This window comes from Neolamprologus brichardi, chromosome 15 (assembly GCF_056152115.1).
Source record: "Neolamprologus brichardi isolate AB-2024 chromosome 15, ASM5615211v1, whole genome shotgun sequence".
Classification (NCBI taxonomy): Eukaryota; Metazoa; Chordata; class Actinopteri; order Cichliformes; family Cichlidae; genus Neolamprologus; species Neolamprologus brichardi.
The window spans coordinates 30,848,786-30,867,749 of NC_142118.1; the positions used below are offsets into that span (position 1 = coordinate 30,848,786).

Sequence of the window (18,964 nt, forward strand, 5' to 3'; positions counted from 1 at the left end):
AACGTTAACTTCAAACACGTATTTCTCAGGGGCTTAGTGCTGTATATAATAATGGCTTGCTTGTTGAGCAGAGTCGGTTGGTGGGCTTCACTTTTTGTCCGTCCTTCTCGGCGTTTCCTCCGCCCTCCTGGTTTATAAAAGAAGCGAGCAGCCCTCAGTCATTGGAGCTGATTCAGTCAGGTGGATTGGGGTGGCTGTGAGATGGCGGAACGAGGCAGAGAGCACCCGGGGTTAATCCGTCTTTGTTTTGCTGCACCACAGTAGAACTTCTCAGTGTCGAGTCCGGTTCGGAGACACACAGAGAATTCGCTTACGGCGCAAACATGTCTTGGAAACGAGCCATGAGTGGAGAATCTCCGATAAGCCGACGCGCAAAAGGTAGGAGAGAGACCAGTGTCGCTCGGTCAGTGCTGCTCCCACGGAGCCACAGCACACAGACACCTCGCTGGGTTCATGACTGAAGCACTGATGAACTTTTTAGCCAACTTTTTGTGTGGAGCTGAGGAATTTGCTGGAGCGGTCAGATATTATGGACTGTTGGAGTTTTCGGGTGTGAGCCAATAAAAATCATTTCTTCCCAACCCTTTCAGACGTCCCGGAGCCGCTGCAGGAGAGTGCTCCCTCCCCGACCCTGCCTGCGGATCATGTGCTCTGCTCCGGAGCGGTGTTATTCCCTGGTAGCTATTAACCCACATTTGTGTATCATGTGCCTGGTGTATTCATAAATGTTTGAAAGTGTGAGACCTAAGAGAGCTTGCGTGAAGGCTTTAGAACTCCTCCACTCCTGGTGATACTCAGTCTTTTTAAATGTTTCATTTATTTTGGCAAAACTGGCAGCCGCATGAAAATGTCCTTAACTCGGTCCGGATGTCTAGGCCTCTTTCATTTTATTTTCCTTCTTGATCCCTAAAATTTGCACATAATGGGTTTATCTGGCTTTTTAGGTACTTTTGATCAACATGGCTGCCCTCTGGTTATGTTCCCAGTGGATGGGCAATACAAACTCTCCTCAGACCTCAGCAAAGCTGAAGTGGTGGACTTCATAAATTACTTTCAGTATCAGCACAAGTAGGTGGAATTCAACAAACACGTTTTTTTTGCACTGTGTTTGTGTGTACAGTGATGTTTGGACTGTTTCTCTCTGACAGTAAGAAACAGGAAAAGCAGAGCATGGTGTCAGTCGTGGCTGATTTGAGGGATGCCTCGCTCTCTACCATCAGTTTCATTGTCGAGTCTCTACTGCTGCTTGAGGTATTGTTATGATGAAGTGGAGTGTGTGGCTACATTGTGAGGCCTTTTCAAGATGATGGGTTACTTTTTTTTTTTTAGACTGAAGTTCTATGCTGAAATGCTTTTAAGCAGCTGGTGTTTGCAGCTCATATGGTGGCAGGACTGAATAGCCATGCTGCACCCAGCTCTCACTACCAGTGCAATGAAGGTTCAAGTCCCACATGACAAAACTGGACTGATGTAAATGCACTTATTACCCAGCAGGCTGCTGTTGAATTGCGATGAATATGAATTGTATTATTTACTTTTTTGTCAACAAAGTATAGACCCCAAAGTACTCTGAAGAATTTGAGTCCCAAATAATAATGAAATATTGTTTAGATTAGACGTCAGCTGTCTAACCTGTGGAAGGACTAAAATGTAGAAATCCAGAATGAAGGTTTTCATTCAGCGATACATTTTTACATTTTATGTGTTGTTGCTGTTGGGGAGTTAAATTGGAGAAAATGTTGCATGAATCTAATGCCTGAAGAATTGAAGATGAGGGGTTTCAAAAAAGGGTTTCAGAGATGTTTGCGTTTACTTAACCAATGAAGCCATTTTAAAAACTGTTGCTGCTGTGTGATTGAGTGCCGTATGAGCAACCATGTGTTTTCATTGAGGAAAACAAAGAATAATTGTTGGTGCAAATTTTTCTTTTCCTATTTTTTTTTTTTTTTTTTTTTAGCTACAAAAGCGCACAGTCCACACTGTGTACATCCTTCAGCCCAAAAAAAAGGATCTTGAGAAGCTAATGCTGAAGCTGCTCGCTCCATCGAAGGATTATCCTGCTTCTTTCAAAGTGAGTATATCAAACTGTTATGCACAGACTTTGTTTAGATTTAATGTAAGTGAGCAGTTCTGATCTCCTTTTATAAACATTTTGTAGAGGGTCCTTCTGAGAGAAATCCCAGAGCTCCAGAACTACATTGATCGAAGCCAGCTACCATGGTCACTGGGTGGATACCTCATGTACCGTCATCAGAGCTGGGTTGCCTTCATTAAGGTAGTGATGCTGTTTTCTGGGAGACCAGTTTCATTTAGAAAGTGTAGAAAAATCACTGTGAAGAGGATACAGAGGGTAAGGGCCTGTGGTCTTGATCACATATCTGTGGTGATTTATGGGACAGAGGGAGTGGACTTTTACCAGATGGAAACAATCCCAGAGAGTAAGTGTGCCAGAGGAATGTGATGTGCAGTTGATGAGCCATACAATGAAGATATGAAGGAGTTGTTGTGAACAGCAGCATGCTGAGAAAGGGCTCTACAGATGTGATATTTTCTTTGAAAATATTGATGGAGAAGTTCTGAAGGAGCTTCACTGTGTAATTGTGGATCTACACAAAGTATATGATAAGGTGCCAAGATGTGTATTAGGAAGTTAGGAGTGTCAGGAGAGGAATGAAAATCAGATGCTTAGAAACGAGTCCATCAGAGAGACGGCTGAGATGGTTTGGACATGTGCAGAGGAGGGATAGTGGGTAAATTATACAGAGGATGATGATCGAACTGCCAAGCAGAAGGAAAAGAGGAAGACCTCAGAAGATTCATGGATGTAATGAGAGGGGTTGGGGGGTGACAGAAGACGATACTAGTGATAGAATAAAATTGATGCAGGTGACAATTCTGAGCCCAAAAGGGAGCAGCTGAAAAACACCTCAGGTGAAGAACCTGTATTAAAATGCTCCTGCTTCTCTGGGGAACAACTTGTCATGCACCAACTGTAGCAAAGGTAGCTACAAATATGGAATTTAACATGAGCTTTTCTTCTTGTAATGTGTGCATCTATAAAGAGGTATGAGTAAGATAAAGACATGAATGTATGTCCTGCCTGTTATTTAGATATATGACGATGTAGTCATGTTTCCTTTCCAAAGCTGTTGGTCATAGGAATAAGCTGGAAGAGCAGCTGAAGGGTCAGTGTTTAAGGATACTTTTTTTTTCTTTTTTAATGGGTGATTATGTTGATGGAATTTCTGCCCCAACCGACTGTAAGCCAACCATTCTAACTAATTTGTTATATTTGTTTAACACAACCGTTAGTCTGATAGCAAGACTTAAGAATCAGTCTTATGATTAGTCGGGGGATTTGTGTGTATGTTGAAATGTTTCTGCTCAAGTGTGACGTGAGAAACAGTCTCTCTGGTAATCCACTAATAACTAACAATAGGTCAGAATCCATTGAATATTTATTGCGAGCATAGATGCAGATTTCTGTTTGAGCAGCCAGCACCTCTTATTGGTCACCTCCATGAAGCTTGTGCAAATGCCTTGCATAATGAGCTGATCTTATTAGCCATTGAAAGGAGCCCTCTTTCCATTAATTATCCATTCAGTCATATTCAGCTGGGCCATGACTGTTAACTGTGGCACCTCTTTGCCTGTGGGGAAACCTATTTAGGATACTACTTGGGATACAATCCCCATAGACTGAATTAAGACTCATGCTTACCTTAAAGCTGTCTAAAATAAACAGTAGTGAAGTCCCATATTGTGAAATCCTGTGTGCACAGATGCATTTTGATGATCTCTGACGCATTCTGCTTCCTGCAGGAGATCAATGCGTTTGTCCAGGAGTTTGTGTCTGTAGTCCAGCGGCTGCCTTCATGCATCTCTGCACTGCAGGCTCTGTCCAGGCTGCCACTGCCCACCACCGTCAGCGAGCTCCGGCAATTCTGCTTCGGCACTGAAGCCAAGTTTCAGCAGCTCAGGAGGTAAGAAAGTGCCACACCCTTTTTTTTTTTTTTTTTTTTTTTTTGTCTGCAATATTTTTGTCAATCAAATATTCACTGAAATATAAACCTTATAGCAGCAGGACGGCAGAGGGGGATGTGCGCAGATGCTTGTTTGGTGTAACACTTGTATTCATGGTATAATATTAGTACCATCAAGAGTAAATAATGTGCTCTAGTTGCTAATTCGGGCCCTAACTCATTCAACGTGCTGTGGGTATCTTTCTGTTATGTGAAGCGGCTTACTCTAACACTGTCGATCAGGATAAACTCTTTCAGAAAGCTGGTTATCAAGTTAACCCACACGTTACACCTGCACGTTCAGATGAAAGAGGTGGTGTTGGCAGCTTCTGACCAATCTAAGGGCGTTTCACAGGTAAACATTAAAGCTTACTGTCCTACATGTACGATGTGATCAGGGAGTTGGGGCTGGAGGAGCTACTGAGGAACTGTGAGAGCTTGGTGGGGAAGCTGCGTTGGCCTGACAGGGAGCCGTGCTTCCAGGACATGGCTGGAACTGCCCTCTTCACTCAGATGGCCTTTGATATGCTCCAGAACCACAGCAGGTACTGCAGGCAGCCAGATCTCTGTGTAAAGTCATGAAAATGGTTCTTTATCTTAATCCACCAGTTTTGTAATGATCCCATTTCACATCAGCTAAAGCAAAATGCCAGTATGACTAAGGATTATCCAAGATTAATGTTTTTTGCTACTCTAAGAAACTGTATCGGACATTTTTAAGAGTTGATGTCGCTCACTGTACCATTTAATTACAGGATAACTGCTGCTGTGGAAAAAGTGGAGTTGCTGTGGCAGGAGCTGTTTTCTAAAGCTCGTTTAAGGCTACGTGTGTTCCAGTTGCGTGATAATGCGCTGCAGGTGGGTCTAACAGCGAGTCCACATGTAATGGTTTCCTTTAAAATTTTTAAACCTAGTGGTCTAAACCAAAACCTAAATGACCTGAGTCACTTTACTCGGGCTGTTTTGGTTTGAGCAGAGTGGGGAATGTTTGACCACAAAACTGAGTATCCACAGGACAAATGTGGCTTTGTACATCTGGATAACCTTAAAATATGAACTATTAAATCATTTTCTGATTGTGAATTGCCAAGGGTGCTGTTCTCATCTTTAAAAATGGCCTTGGGCGTGCAGCTAAGTACAGAACTAGATAAAAGTACAGATAATAGTGTTAGTATAAACGGCTCAGTGTTTGTGGAAAACTAGTGTGACCACTTGAAGAAAGTTATCAGCTCTCCCAGTAAATGGGGAACAACAACCGATCCGCAACTAAAGGCAGCCGGATGTTGGGTTTTCTTGACGCTTGCTTACAGGTTTCTGAGAAGATTGAAACTCTTCTTCGAGAGAAGATCCAGCCCTTCAAAGTAGAGATTGCCAAGGACCCTACAAAAGCTGTGATTCTGGTGTCTGAATTTGAAGCATCCATCCACACTCCTGCTATGGTATGGCTTTAGCTTGCATGTTATGTACCTTGCAACATTGATCGACCTCGATTAGATTACACCACGGTTCAGTTAAATCCTAGTTGTTTGTAACATTAGTGTTGCTAACTGTGTTACGGATGCTGTTAACTTATGCTTGAAGTAAAGGTTACCTCTCACCTACCAGGCACTTGTTCGCTGGGCTGAAGATGTAATCCAGACTTCAGCAGAGATTCTCCCCTTGGACAGTCAGCCCAAAGGGAGCTGGGCTGCAGATCTGGAGAGGCTGAAGGACAAACTTGACTCTGCCGTGAACTTGATTCTGCAAACCCTCAGAGCAGTTTCCAGCTACCATCGCTACTACAGCAAGGCAAGTTGTGGAAAACTTACAGACGCGGTAATACCAAGTGCTCATAACTGTGGCATGTCCTGTAGCGTGAACATCAGCAGCGCATTTGATTCATTGGAAGAACTTTTGTTTTGGAACCTAAGCTAACCATCAACAGCTTTTTGTCTTACTGTTGTGAGGTAATGCTCGCCACATTAAACAAAACAACAAAAAATACCTTTACTGACTGTAATCACTGACAGTAATTTTTATTTTTTTCACTCCGCGTGCCAGACAGCCTCTTTCAAATCACACTGACCGATCATCCAACTGGCTTACTAACATTTTTCTATCATCCTGTGCTGTCTAATGGCAGCCGGTGTGCATTTTTAATTTCAAGGACAAATGCTTTTTAACTACATAAAGATGATGTTGATCAAAAATTTGAGTCTAACTTTGTTATTGCCATACCTGGTTACTGTTGTCTAAAATTGGCCCCACCCCCAAGAATAGCAGAAATTATGCCGTTTACCTGTTTAGGCCAGCTGCTGGTACAGTCTGGTTCTTTGCCAGAACTTCCTCCAGGAGCTCCTGTCGGGTGTTCGTGAAGAGGCTTCCTCCATCCAGCTGCAGCAGAAGAACTGGGGGATGATGCCTGGGTGGAGATGGAGGCTGTCCACTTTTCTGAAGAACAATCCCCCTCCAGAAATGGAGGAGCTGCTCCATCTGTCTCATTTGGCAAATGCAATCCCAGATGATGAGATCCAGCAGACGGGGAAACAGATGTCTCAAAGGTGATGTGATTGATTTTAAATGGGTTTTTCCATTTCAACAGAAAGTGCAGATTGTTGTGTACAAAGTCATACCTTGAGTGCAAGCAAATAACGTGTGCGTGCGCATCAATTATCAACTTTCTTGCAGTTTTGTGCAAAAGCAAATTTGTTGAAAAGTAGACACAGCTTCCTGAGACATCAGACATGTCAACCACTGCCGTTACCAAATGTCATTTATGGGCTGTTAGCAGGAAGCTTGGTCCTCTTCCAGAAAGCAGACTTGGTAAAAACTGAATATGTATAAGTATGTTGTCCTTTCATAAAAGATCATCCAGTGTGTACTCTTGTAGGAAGGGTAAGGAATGAAGCACTCAAGTGCAGCTCCTTATTTTGAGAATTTGACCTGCTATGATGCTATGAATCAACTTTATTTTTCAATAGTAATTTACTCAAACTTGAATGAAATATTCTAATTTGAGCTGCTGAATTTGTGATTTGCATGAGTTACAAGCCACAAAAAGAGATGTACCAGAGATGAAATCAATTTCTATCAAAGTTTAACCTTTTAATAAAATGATGAGAAACAAACATTCATCCATTTTGTTCGGTTTTTTATTTTTTTGTTGACACTTGAGTGACTTTTTGAAAGGTGAAATGTCTCAGAGTTTAGAGGCTTCACTTGGACTCAGAATTGCCAGAATGAGTCTTTGCTGGGTAAAATATCACATCTATAAGTTGTCCGTTGTGTGATCTATATTTTTATCTTCAGTTGAACAACTGATTCAGCAATCAAATTTAGCAGATGATGGCAATTTAAATGGTTTTACTCCAGTGTTGTCGTCTGTATTCATTGGTCCACTGGATTCTTTATTTATTCATGCTGTCACTGAATCATTTTTAGCAGATGGAGTAATATTTGGAATAGATTTAATCAACTGATCAGCATTTGTAGCTTATGGCTGCTCAATTAGTTTGGATCCCATCACCCATTCAACCCAAATATTCAGTATTTCAAATGACATTTGACAGTTTGGCTGAGCAGCCAGCCACACCAGTTTGCTATTAATTTTTTTTTCTGGTGCCATTATCTCATTTTCTATTTAATTTTTTTTTTTTATTCGTCAGGTGCTTTACACTGAGGAAACTTCTAAGCTCTTCAGGACCAGTGGCTGTCGAACAACTCCAGATGGCCCTACAGTGGCAGTATGAGTTACTGAGGGGCAACCATGTGAATCTCTTATCTGCTGATTCTACCACGTCAAAACCTGTGCCACACCATGTTTCAGAGTCAAACCTCGCTAAATGTAAAGGGGGTAAAGAAGCTGCCCATGTCTTTGGAACATCTCCCTTGACCGGAGGTTCAGGGTTGGTGTCAGCTACGGGCAAACCGTCCTCCCCGTTTGCTGCAACCAGAGACTTTGCAATACCTGCCTCAAGCCCGCCTCAAATCCATGACATTATTTCCAGTGTTTCAGATTGTAGGGCTCACAGAGAGGAGCATGACTTGGGCTCTATAGGAAACTCTCCTAAAGCTGATTTGCTGAATCAGTTTGAGATCAAAGTAAAGCGCATAGCTGCTGTGTCCAGTAACCCTTGGCTTAGCTTGCCGGTAGAGGATTTGGAAAACTCTTACACTGTCAGCAGCACACAAAATCCAGCACCTCAAAAAGTTGATCACGATTCTTCAGATGAGCATGTCAATGGCACCCAGGCTAGCAGGTCTCAAATTCAGCCTACACCTGAAGTTTTAAGGAGCACAGAACCCGAAGGATCACAGAGCAGGAACTGGATATTACATCCACAAAGTTGTGTGGAACATCCTGAACTAAGTCCCATTTGCAGTGTTCTCTCCAGCACCGTTATTGAAGGAAAAGACAAATCCATCTGTTCCACAGAGGGGGTTCCTACTCTACTCTGGGATTCTTATGACCTCCATGACCAAAATCAAGATGACGACGATGATGGGTAATTTGTTTGGCTTCAAATGTCAAAATGTCGATCAGTATGTTGCTTCTCCTACAGTGTGCAATTCTCAAAGAAATTTCAGCAGTGGTATTGAAATTTCAGTTACACAGATCCTGCACGAGTAATCTTTTTTTTTTTTTTTTTTTTTTTTTTATTGTTGGTCACAAGTGACAAAATAATTAGATTTGTCACATATGACTTATTGCAATTTATGATGAGGACTGATCAGGCATGATCACCTGCCAAACTGCATTCTGAACCAGTAAAATCCCTACAGTGGCACCTACTGTTACACTTCATCATAACATACAGACACTGTATTGTCTACTTTGATTCCTTATGGCAGCAAATTAATGAGGGTAAGATGAAAGAGTTGAAGGAAGGATGGTAAACTGGGAAAAGGCAAATTGAAGAATTGCCTAATGCCTTATTTTATTTCCCCTCCCGACTTTCCAGCGAGTTGTCCATGAAAGACTGGGATGTGAAGGAAGAGGAAGGTCTGAGGGAAGTGGAGAATATATTGGACAAGGCTGATGAAATATTAGAGGTGAGAGGGGGATCGTTTGAGAAATGAAGACAGTGCTGGTTGTTGTGACTTCTGGACAGAACAGATCAAGTTCCCTTTCAGTCGATTCACTCGGTACAACGCATAAGTATGGGATATCACACCCTCACGTGTCCAGTGTACCGAGTGAATCGACTGAAAAGGAACAGAAGTTATAGACATAACTATTCGTTTTTATTTTGCAGGAGGAGGAAAATGTTCTGGCTCAGGAAGCTGTGCTAGATGCACTGCTGAGGACAGAGGACAGGCAGGGTGTCTGGCGATTGTGTGATGGTGAGGACCAGCTTGATACGGTAGGTGAAGCATCTAGCAGATCAGTTCTTTGTTACAGATTCTATTAATTTTCGATCTTACTTATTGACATCAGTTTGTTTCAGTTCCTCTATGCCTCTATGGCACGGAATAAGAGGTAAGTTACACAAGGCACAGGTCCAGGGATGTCTTTGGACTGTAAGAGGAAGATGGACAAAATGTGAAAATGATGTGTGGTTTATAAACAATTGGGGAAACCTGGTCTTGTTAGGAGAGACAGGATTTATCCCACTTTGGGAGCAACTCTCCTTTCTGGGAAATCTGGCCAAATTTATTAAACGATCCAAAACGGGAACCCAAGTTGCAGTCTTACATGCCTCTCTGCAGCGTCTTCTGTCATTCCCACAGACAGTGTACATTCAGATGATCAAAACACACTTGCAGTTTGTTTTTTAGGTTTTTATATCAAAGGACTAAATAAGATCCTCTGAAAAAGAGCACAGTTTATTGAACAGTCATGCAAAAACAAAGGAGCACATGACAACACACAGAATAACGAGACAACGCAAAGCAACCCCAGGGTTTAGAGCCTTAAGCATGTGCACACGTAGCAGAAAGCTAGAGAAAAAGACAGGAAAAAAAAAATGACAGACTAAAGTAAGAACTCCTGGATCCTCTTTAGGGTGAGGAGCCTTTGACTACTCCTCTATGAAGTATAACCCATGAGTTGTACAGCTTTCAGGGTATTCTTTTCAGATTTATATTTATACTCTCCTTTTTGACAGCCTTTTATAGTAAGAAGTAATTAATCTACTTGATATTTTTATGAACCAAAAATAAAAATTATTTCAGTAATTATTGGTTTTCTCCAACTTCAGCCATGATTCATAGTAATCACCAGGTGGACCCCTGGATTTTTAACCATTAGAGGAAAATTTAATTGGTCATTCCCAGATGTCATGAAGTACAAGGACTTTGAAAACTGCTTTATAGTCAGCTCAATTATTGACTCAACTTCAAGAATTTTATTTCCTATGATTTGCATTTGCCATTCTTTCACATACAGTGTAATATTACTTTGTCCTGGCATGTGTTTAGTTGGCAGGTAACGGTAAATAATTTTGCTCTTCACCAAGAAGATTGTCCGGCCATCAGTTTACGCTCTGAAGTTAAAGTGCTTTGGTTAAATGATCTGAATTTGTCTGGCAAGTCTACGTCTGAAGTCAAGTCTGCTTTATTTATATAGCACATTTAAAGGACCTCACGTGTCGGCCAAAAATGAAGGATTTGAAATGGCCTACTCAGTCTAGGCTCAAATATAATTAAGGGCATGTTGAAGCCTCTTAAATAGGCTTTTCTCATAAAACAAAAGTCGGCCAAAATTCCCCCAGTAACATGAAAGACTCCGTGCCAGTTCTCCCAAACACTTTACTGCAGTTGTTACAGCCAGTGGCACAATGATTATTAGGTATGTGAGGCAAATACTTTTTTACACAGAGCCAGGTGGACAACTGTCCTCTTTTGTAGCTTGTTTCAAGTAGTGAAACAAGCTTGTTTCAAAGCTTGTCCAGTTTTGGCTAAAATATTTTTCTTATGTAATTTGCAAAGTACTGTGCTATGTTGAAATGGCTAAATCCTCATCAGAGGCTGACAGGGGGCTCTGTCAGACATGCTGGGGTTTGTCTTATAAAATGTCTGACTCAAATAGATGTTGATTCAAATAACTTTTCTTATTAAATACAAATGTCAGTAATCTTTAGCTTGTTAATGTCTAACTCACTCCTTATAACTATTGTGCTGATGGTTGTTCTGAAAATAATTCCAGAATTGAGTAGATATCCGCCCCTGTTAAGGCCTGATATCAATCTGAGTCTTACCTGTTCAAACCTTTAACCCATGTTTAATTTACTACTGGTTCCAAAAAATGGGTAGATGATGGCCAGAATGGAAAAACTCAGTTTGCCTGAAGGGAAGCCTACAAACCAGTCACAGTAATGTCAGTAGGTTTGTCAGCTTGTTTTATAGTCCCTTGGTATTCACTATATTTTTCCTTCTTATTCTTTTAAGATGTCGTCCTACGAGCTGGCTGAAGCTGGTGTTCTTTGTTTCGATGACTGCGTTGACTCTGCAGAATCTGACTGTTTCATTGACCTCGTGTCGGCTGAGTCTGCACGTGAAACTAAAGCTAATGCGGATGGGCTTTACAGTGAAGCTCCAACAGTATCTGAAGTATCTGACAGCAGGCCAGACCTGCTGATGGAACTGAGAAAGGTTCATATCCTGGACGGGTTAATCATGGAAGAGAACTTGCAGATCAACAAGTTTCGATGCAGTAAAGAGAAACTCAACACTGAGCTCTCGGAGAGCAAACCTGTGGGTACAAATGTGTTACTGACTTCACGCAATGAGAGGGAGGCTTCACATTTGCAGCTGGAAAAGGAGAAGAGGGAGGTAGAGGAGCTGGAGAAGGGTATAGAAAAGGAGTTTAAAGCGAAACAGAATGAGGATATTGATGAAAGGTTTAAAAAATGTTCTATAACTGAAAGGCCTAGAAAAGAACATGATGATCGAGTGCTCTGTGATCTCTTTCCCAATGGTTCTGGAAGATCAGTCGCCAGCCTTGCCATGGATGGGTCTGCGAATACACGTGTGACTAAAATTATTGAAGATGTTTCAGACCTTAAGGTAACCAAAGGGGCTTCACCACAAGATGTGGCTCAACTGCCACTTTCCCAGTGTCAAGATGCTAGTGGTTGTACAACTGGTCTGTCAGTATATTACAAAATTACCTTGAACAAAGTATTTGATTTACAGGAACCCTCAGAAGAGGCAGGTGTCCAATCGCAAAACATCAATGGGGATGAATTGGCCAGGTCTGCTAGTTTATGCAGTCCAGAAGCATCTTTAATCCCTGAATTGAGGGTAGATGATGGCACCTTTGACCCAGGTGGAAAATCACTCCTTCCCCCTGTAACTAAGCCAAGAAAGTCTTTGCTTCCTGTGAATGAAGCCCGTGCTGAACTCAAAGCTCCTCACTCCACAGAGGTGTCCTTAGATCATTATTTTGTAGATGAAGGCCAACTTCATCTACAAAATGAAGTACTTGAAGAGCTGCCAGAGAATGTGCCTCCAGACACCAGCCACAGCTTGGTTTCCAGTCCAAATGTAACACAACATGAAAACAATAACCATGTACCCCCAGAGAACTGTTGGGCATCATTACAGTGCTCGTCTGAAATAATGACTGAAAATGAAAAGATGCCCACATCTTTACTCAAACACCATGTGCAGTCAGCAGAGGAAATCCACACTTCACGTCCTGCAGATGACCACCAACTTAAACAATCTGTATCCCAAGTGACTGCTGATCAGCCTCTAGAGTTTGACTCAGGTGGAAGAGACGAACCAAACGAAAAGCTACCAGATGGTGTTCAGAGCTCTGAGGCTCTGAGAATCTCTGGGTCACCTGAAAGTCAGATCCAGTTTTATAGCACCATGACAGAGGTACGTGGGCACATCCTACTTCAGCTATCACCTTTGTCTTCATTTAGAACATCAAGTATATCTCGTATTTAAAAGCCTAACGTCAACATTAGTTTTAAGTTCTTATGAAAGCTTTCTCCCAACCCCAGGCTTTTAAATTGCTGTGTGCCATGTGTAACTGAGCGCACATACTTTGAATGTATGACTAAAATGTGGCTTATAGACTAAAGTGCTGAGTGGCCAGAATTGAAAACGAATCAAGTTGTAGTCACAATATAAACTTAAAAGATAATTTCAGTGCTTTTGAACCTCTGGAAATTTTTTTTTTTTTTTTTTTTTTAAAAGAAGGGAAAAAAAGTTTGTCTGTGTCTCTAGATGGCAGATTTCAAGAGTCCAATTGTACTGGATTCAGGCTCTGGTTTGATAAAGGCAGGATTTGCAGATCAAGACCTACCAAGCATTATATTCCCCACAATAATTGGGGTGCCAAAGTATGAGGTAAGTGCATTCGTTGTTAGACGCTTTGATTTTAACTCGTGTCCCTCAGGTTGGCCCCTACATGTTTAAACATATTTGTGGAGTGTTTCATTTCAAAATATTTTCAGTAAATTTATTCTATAAATTTCCTTGGTCTTTGCATCCTTTGTCTGTTCATTACAGCAGCCTCATGATGTGTGTGTTTATAGAGTTGGTTGGCATCTGCCTACAGCTACTTTGAGCTATAAGGAAAACTATGGGGATTTAAAGTGTGGGTATAAATATACATTTTTTTTTTCTCTTTTGTCCTGTCTTTGCAGGAAGTACTGAATGGTAACCTTGAAAGAGAGGCCTACATTGGTCACGATGCAGAACACATGAGAGGGGTTTTGACTCTGAAGCACCCCATAAAGAATGGAATCATTCACAACTGGGATGAAATGGAAAAGGTGATACTCATGTTTGCATAACAACTGGAAAATGAAAAACTCATGTCGGAATCATTCCCCTTTAGTACTTAAATGTTACGTATATTGATGTGTCGTCTGGAAATCGATTACTGACTACAGGTTACAGCTAGGGCTGTTCGATATAACGATATATATCGGATGACGATATAAAAACGTCTATCGTTTCATTTTACACTATCGTTTATTTCGTGGTTTCGCAAAATAAACTGTTTACGGCAATATTTTTTCATTATTTTGATGGTCACTGTAGTGGCTATATTAATTTCTTAAAGTTCTCTCTTTCTCTTATATTTAATATAACCACACTACGGACGGACAAGCACCTGTTTTTATGGGTTGTCTTTAGCAACAACGACAGTAAAACCATCGCATGTCCGCTTGTTTATTTTCCACATAAACCTTTCACAATAAATCTCAAGATCCTGTTGAGACTTTTCAAAATAAACAGAATCACGTGAAAAAGTATGCAGAGTATTGATGGATGAGAAGCAAAAAAAGAGCCGCCAGGTGCTAAAAAAGAAACCTTAGACTCAAACGTTAGAACAGGCTTTTCCCTGCAGCACGCTGTGTAATAAATACTCACAAAGAAAACGGCGGCCGTTACAACCTATATCTAAAAATGTGTAGTTTCATGCATCGGTTAAAACACTCGACTCCAGCTACATGACGCACAGCTGGAAACACTTCACCTACCCGAGATTCACAGAATTAAAAGAAAATATTAAATTTTTTGTGATTTATATCGTTATCGGACAATAGATGTTTTATATCAGGATATGAGATTTAGGTCATATCGCACAGCCCTAGTTACAGCTGTTCCACAGACCCAGCTGGCTGAAGATGTTGGATGTCTTTTCCAGCAATATGAGGCTTAGTTTGAAAGAGGCACGACTCAAAGCCTTTTTGTTTGTAGTACTTGACATGTGAGGAAAATGTGTACATTCAGTTTAAAAACATGTTATTGTGGTCCTGCTGTGCATATATCCATAAATGGACTAGAAAACTTTACACTTAATATGCTGTTTTGTTTTGCTACTGCACTGGTTTTAATATTTTTACCCCTAAGCCATAAAAGGCTGAGGGGGTATTGTTGTCATCGTGTCAGGCCTGCGGGTGGCGTGTACACCCAGCTTTGTGAACACAGTAACCTGAGAATGAGGTAACATGAGGTGCGACTGGTCGGAGGCTGAGCAGTAGCGATGGTGGCCGTCAGTATTTTTATCTGCTGTGTTGAACAAAGCGAGTTTACACGTAATAATAAAATGTGCTGTATAAATAAAATTGCTATTGGCATGTGGGAGAGTCAGTACAGATTTAAAGGCTGCAAAAGCTTCATTTTATACTTGATTGTTACAGGTACATTTGCTCATCTATCATACAGTCTCTGCTGCTTGAAACTTTCTGGCAAAGTGGAAAGGCACAAATGGTTCTCTCTTATGTTCAAGTCTCAAATATAATAAATCCGTTCAGCAAATACCCTGGTTTTATCCCATCATTGGTCACACAGTGTATATGTGTTGATGCTGTCAAAAGCCTCACTTCACAGGCAGGAATATGTTCCTGAGGCTTAGAGCGCAGCTGCAGGCCTATTTGTCCCTGTGGATTAGTCTAGTTTGAATGTCTGTGTTTTGAGAACTCACCCACTTTGCAACTTCCCCAAACATTAACATGCTTCCCTCAAGAGAAATAAAGTATTGGTGGTTGTCCACAAGCTCATTTACTCTTGGTGCTTGACTTTTTTTCTCTTAGATCTGGCATCATACGTTCCAGCAGCTGCGTGTGGAACCAGAAGATCATCCGGTTCTTTTGACTGAAGCGGCCATGAACCCCCTGAAGAATCGGCAGCACGCGATTGAGATCATGTTTGAGTGTTTCAACGTGCCTTTCACCTATGTAGCCATGCAAGCAGTGCTAGCGCTCTACGCAGCGGGAAGAACCACTGGTACCGTAGTCGCTCGTCGTCACGCGCTGATTGATGCACACGGATGATGGCTTGTCTGAAGACTTTGTTCAGCTTGGTGTATTTAAACCACTCAAATCTGATCCTATGATCCTACTTGTGTGTATTTGATATAGGTGTGGTGTTTGACTCTGGGGATGGAGTGAGCCACAGTGTGCCTGTGTTTGAGGGATACTGTCTACCTCATGCTGTGCAACGCTTTCCCTTGGCTGGATTAGATGTTACACTGCATCTTAAAAAGGTATTTCGCACTTCTGTTAATGCTCCAGTGTAGGAGCTATGTTATTGATTGCTTGGAAGGCATAATCCCTGGATGGTTCCTAACTTAGTTTAAAGACGAGGCAAAACCAGCTTGCTGTGCTTGTTCTTTAAGCTTCTCCGGGAACAGGGAATGTGCATGCGTACCACAGCAGAGGAGGAGATAGTGAGGGAGATGAAGGAGAAGTCCTGCTGTGTCGCTCTCAACTATGAAGATGAGCTAAATCGGGGGCAGTCATCCTGCAGAGAGATGCATTACACCATGCCAGATGGGCAGATTATTACCCTCAGCACAGAGAGGTTCAGGTAATGCTGGTGGGTTGGGGGGCTGCTTCCTGCTTTTTACCAACACTTAAGTTTTAGAAATGATCTTGCGGTCACCTTGCTTGTTGTATAGCACAGACTCTTTAGCAGAGTGTACCCCCTGTTCATCTAGGGCACCTGAGATTCTGTTCAAACCTGAGCTGATTGGACGGGACCATTATGGGATGCACGAAAGCATCTATAGGTCAATCCTTAGCACAGACATTGACCTGAGGCGCTGCTTCCTGGGAAACATTGTACTTTCAGGTAACATTTGGTTCTTGGTAAGGTGTTGCACTACAATCTGAAGTACAATGGTTTTTCCAAATTCTGCTTCCATTTGTTTTGTCCTCTCTCCCTGAAGGTGGGAACACTCTGCTGCCCGGCCTGCCTGAGCGACTGCAGGATGAAATCAAAGGCCTGCTGCCCTCAGACATGGGGGGCAGTGTTTGTGTAACCAGCCCCAAAGATAGAGACTCCTCAGTGTGGAGAGGAGGAGCAGTGTTGGCAAATATGCCTACCTTTACCTCTGCATGGATCAGTCAGGAAGAATATGAGGAGTATGGACCGCAGATAGTCTTCAGGAAGTGCTTCTGAATCGACTGTGAAAGGCTGATGGCTCATTTCATCAACGGTGCCACTGGCTGCTGAGCCAGCGGGACTCGGCTGTTGTCCCTCTCTGTGGAATCTTTTGTTGTGTTTTTCTTAATTTTCTCTCCCCTGTTCTTTAGTGGAGGTTTCCTGCTTACACCTTATGCACTTCCTATACAGCCCACTAACACGGCAATAAGGACGTTGATCAAAACGTTCCAATCCTTACTATTGTCGTTGCTATCACTATAAAACCTCTAAGTGTGTCTTAAATTCTAAATTTCTGTGTCCCAAGAACTTAAGCTTAAATATATTCATGTTCTGTGATTAAGGGGCTGAAACTGAAGCTGCCCTTTAATTCATGTCTGTCTTTGTTTCCAGAATATGCAATTGAGAAACATGAAGAAATTTTGATGTGTCAGCTTTAAATTGTGCATTAATCTGATACTGTCAAAAACCTTATTGTTTTTTGCTTTTTATGTGAAACATGATACTTGGTTTTACACATGGTAGTCCAGCTGTAATCTGTTGTGGTTCTTTATGCACTGAATGTTGAGTATTAAGGCCTCTGCAGAATTTATTCTTAAAGCTTCTGCAATTAGGGATTTGTCACAATGCAACTTTTAATGATTCCTTTAGTTAATACCACATTTTCGTTGTAATATGACTCAGATTGTCATCATAACACATGACAGAATATATTTGTTTTTAATTTTATTTTCTGTGCAGAATCCCTTGAATGGAGTGGCTCCTAATACTCATCAGATGGGTGCAGTGTACATGAGTTTTTCCTGAGGTCATTGTTGGTTCTTCTCAGACCTCGTTGCACATGTTGCTCTGGTACATTGTGAACTCTATATAATTTTTCAGTGTGGTGTATTTCCAGCGAGTTTTTTTTTTTTTTTTTTTTTTTGTAGGGGACCTTTGTGTGTTTTACATGCATTCTTGCACAAGTTATCCTTTTTGTGGACTCTCTTCCAGTGATGCCAAACTGCTCAATTCCTGTTAAATTCTGAAGAAGAACAAACTGTGGCAGCCCATGCTGTTAGACTTGGTGAACACTTAAAGATTTTTATTATTTATTCTGTGCATGAAATTCAGTTGCATGAGTTTGAATTCCACGTGTGTGTCTGTGTTGTTTTGGACTTGTGTGTGTACTTTGCATGAATTTTGTATTTTTAAGTGTCTGTCTAAAAGCACAGGGTTCGTCATGTGGCCTAGAGCTCTGCTCTTATGTGGAAATTACTGAGCGGTGACAGCAGGAGCTGCCGTTTCAGGCAAGTTTGAAGTGAACAGGCTCATGGATTGTGGTTCTTCTCCTAATTGTAGTTAAAAGGCTGGGCCGAGTCCAGCTGTGTTTTTCCTGAACCATGTCATTTTTTTTAAATAAATATTGTAATCATCATCCTGCTGTGCTGACTTTGTTTCAGTTGTAGACGTCTCTGAATGTTGAGGCTAAAACAGAAATTGATCTGCTTTTTCATATTTGCCTAAATGTAACCAGTGTGTTCCTGTGTTGTATGATAATGAAAGGTAAGGCAAGTTTATTTATATAGCACAATTCAACAACACGGTGATTCAAAGTGCTTTAGGGAAGGAAAAAAAAAAAAGGAACGGTAGATAAAATCAGTAGTTAAAATGTAAGTTTCAGAATTTGGGCTTAAAAGAAAAACTGTGGATTTGGTGTTTTATTCAAATGCAGCTGAGAATAGGTGAGTCTTCAACCTGGATTTAACTTGTGTTTAACTGAGTGTTTCAGCTGATCTGAGGCTTTCTGGGAGTTTGTTCCAGATATATGGAGCATAAAAGCTGAATGCAGCTTCTCCATGTCTGGTTCAGACTCTGGGAACTGATTTAAAAAAAAAAAAAAAAAAAAAAGGAAAAAAAAAAAAACTGGATCCAGATGACCTGAGGGATCTGGAAGGTTAATACTGGGTCAGGAGGTCACTGATGTATTTTGGTCCTAAACCATTCAGAGCTTTATAGACCAGCATCAGAGTCTATCCTCTGATGGACAGGCAGCCAGTGTAAAGACCTGGACTGATGTGGTCCACTTTTTTGCTCTTAGTGAGGACTCGAGCAGCAGAGTTCTGAATGAG

At 41.4% G+C, this 18,964-nt stretch overlaps 1 protein-coding gene across 2 annotated transcripts; it reads left to right on the forward strand.

The window, feature by feature from the left end:
• Positions 1–181: 181 nt before the first annotated feature.
• LOC102776988 (uncharacterized) lies at positions 182–17,769 on the forward strand. 2 transcript variants are annotated; one of them, XM_087852662.1, is made up of 24 exons: positions 182–378; positions 591–677; positions 945–1,068; positions 1,149–1,251; positions 1,958–2,071; positions 2,159–2,275; positions 3,823–3,983; positions 4,421–4,567; positions 4,778–4,880; positions 5,333–5,461; positions 5,628–5,810; positions 6,309–6,562; positions 7,667–8,506; positions 8,963–9,053; positions 9,257–9,364; positions 11,391–12,008; positions 12,138–12,827; positions 13,182–13,304; positions 13,604–13,732; positions 15,503–15,695; positions 15,830–15,954; positions 16,087–16,277; positions 16,408–16,541; positions 16,639–17,769. In XM_087852662.1, the coding sequence occupies exons 1-24, from the start codon at positions 324–326 to the stop codon at positions 16,869–16,871; spliced, it is 5,052 nt and encodes a 1,683-aa protein (XP_087708788.1). In that variant the 5' UTR covers positions 182–323; the 3' UTR covers positions 16,872–17,769. The 2 variants fall into 2 exon arrangements, with proteins under 2 accessions (XP_087708788.1, XP_087708787.1); XM_087852661.1 differs by having other exon boundaries at positions 11,391–12,827.
• Positions 17,770–18,964: the final 1,195 nt, after the last annotated feature.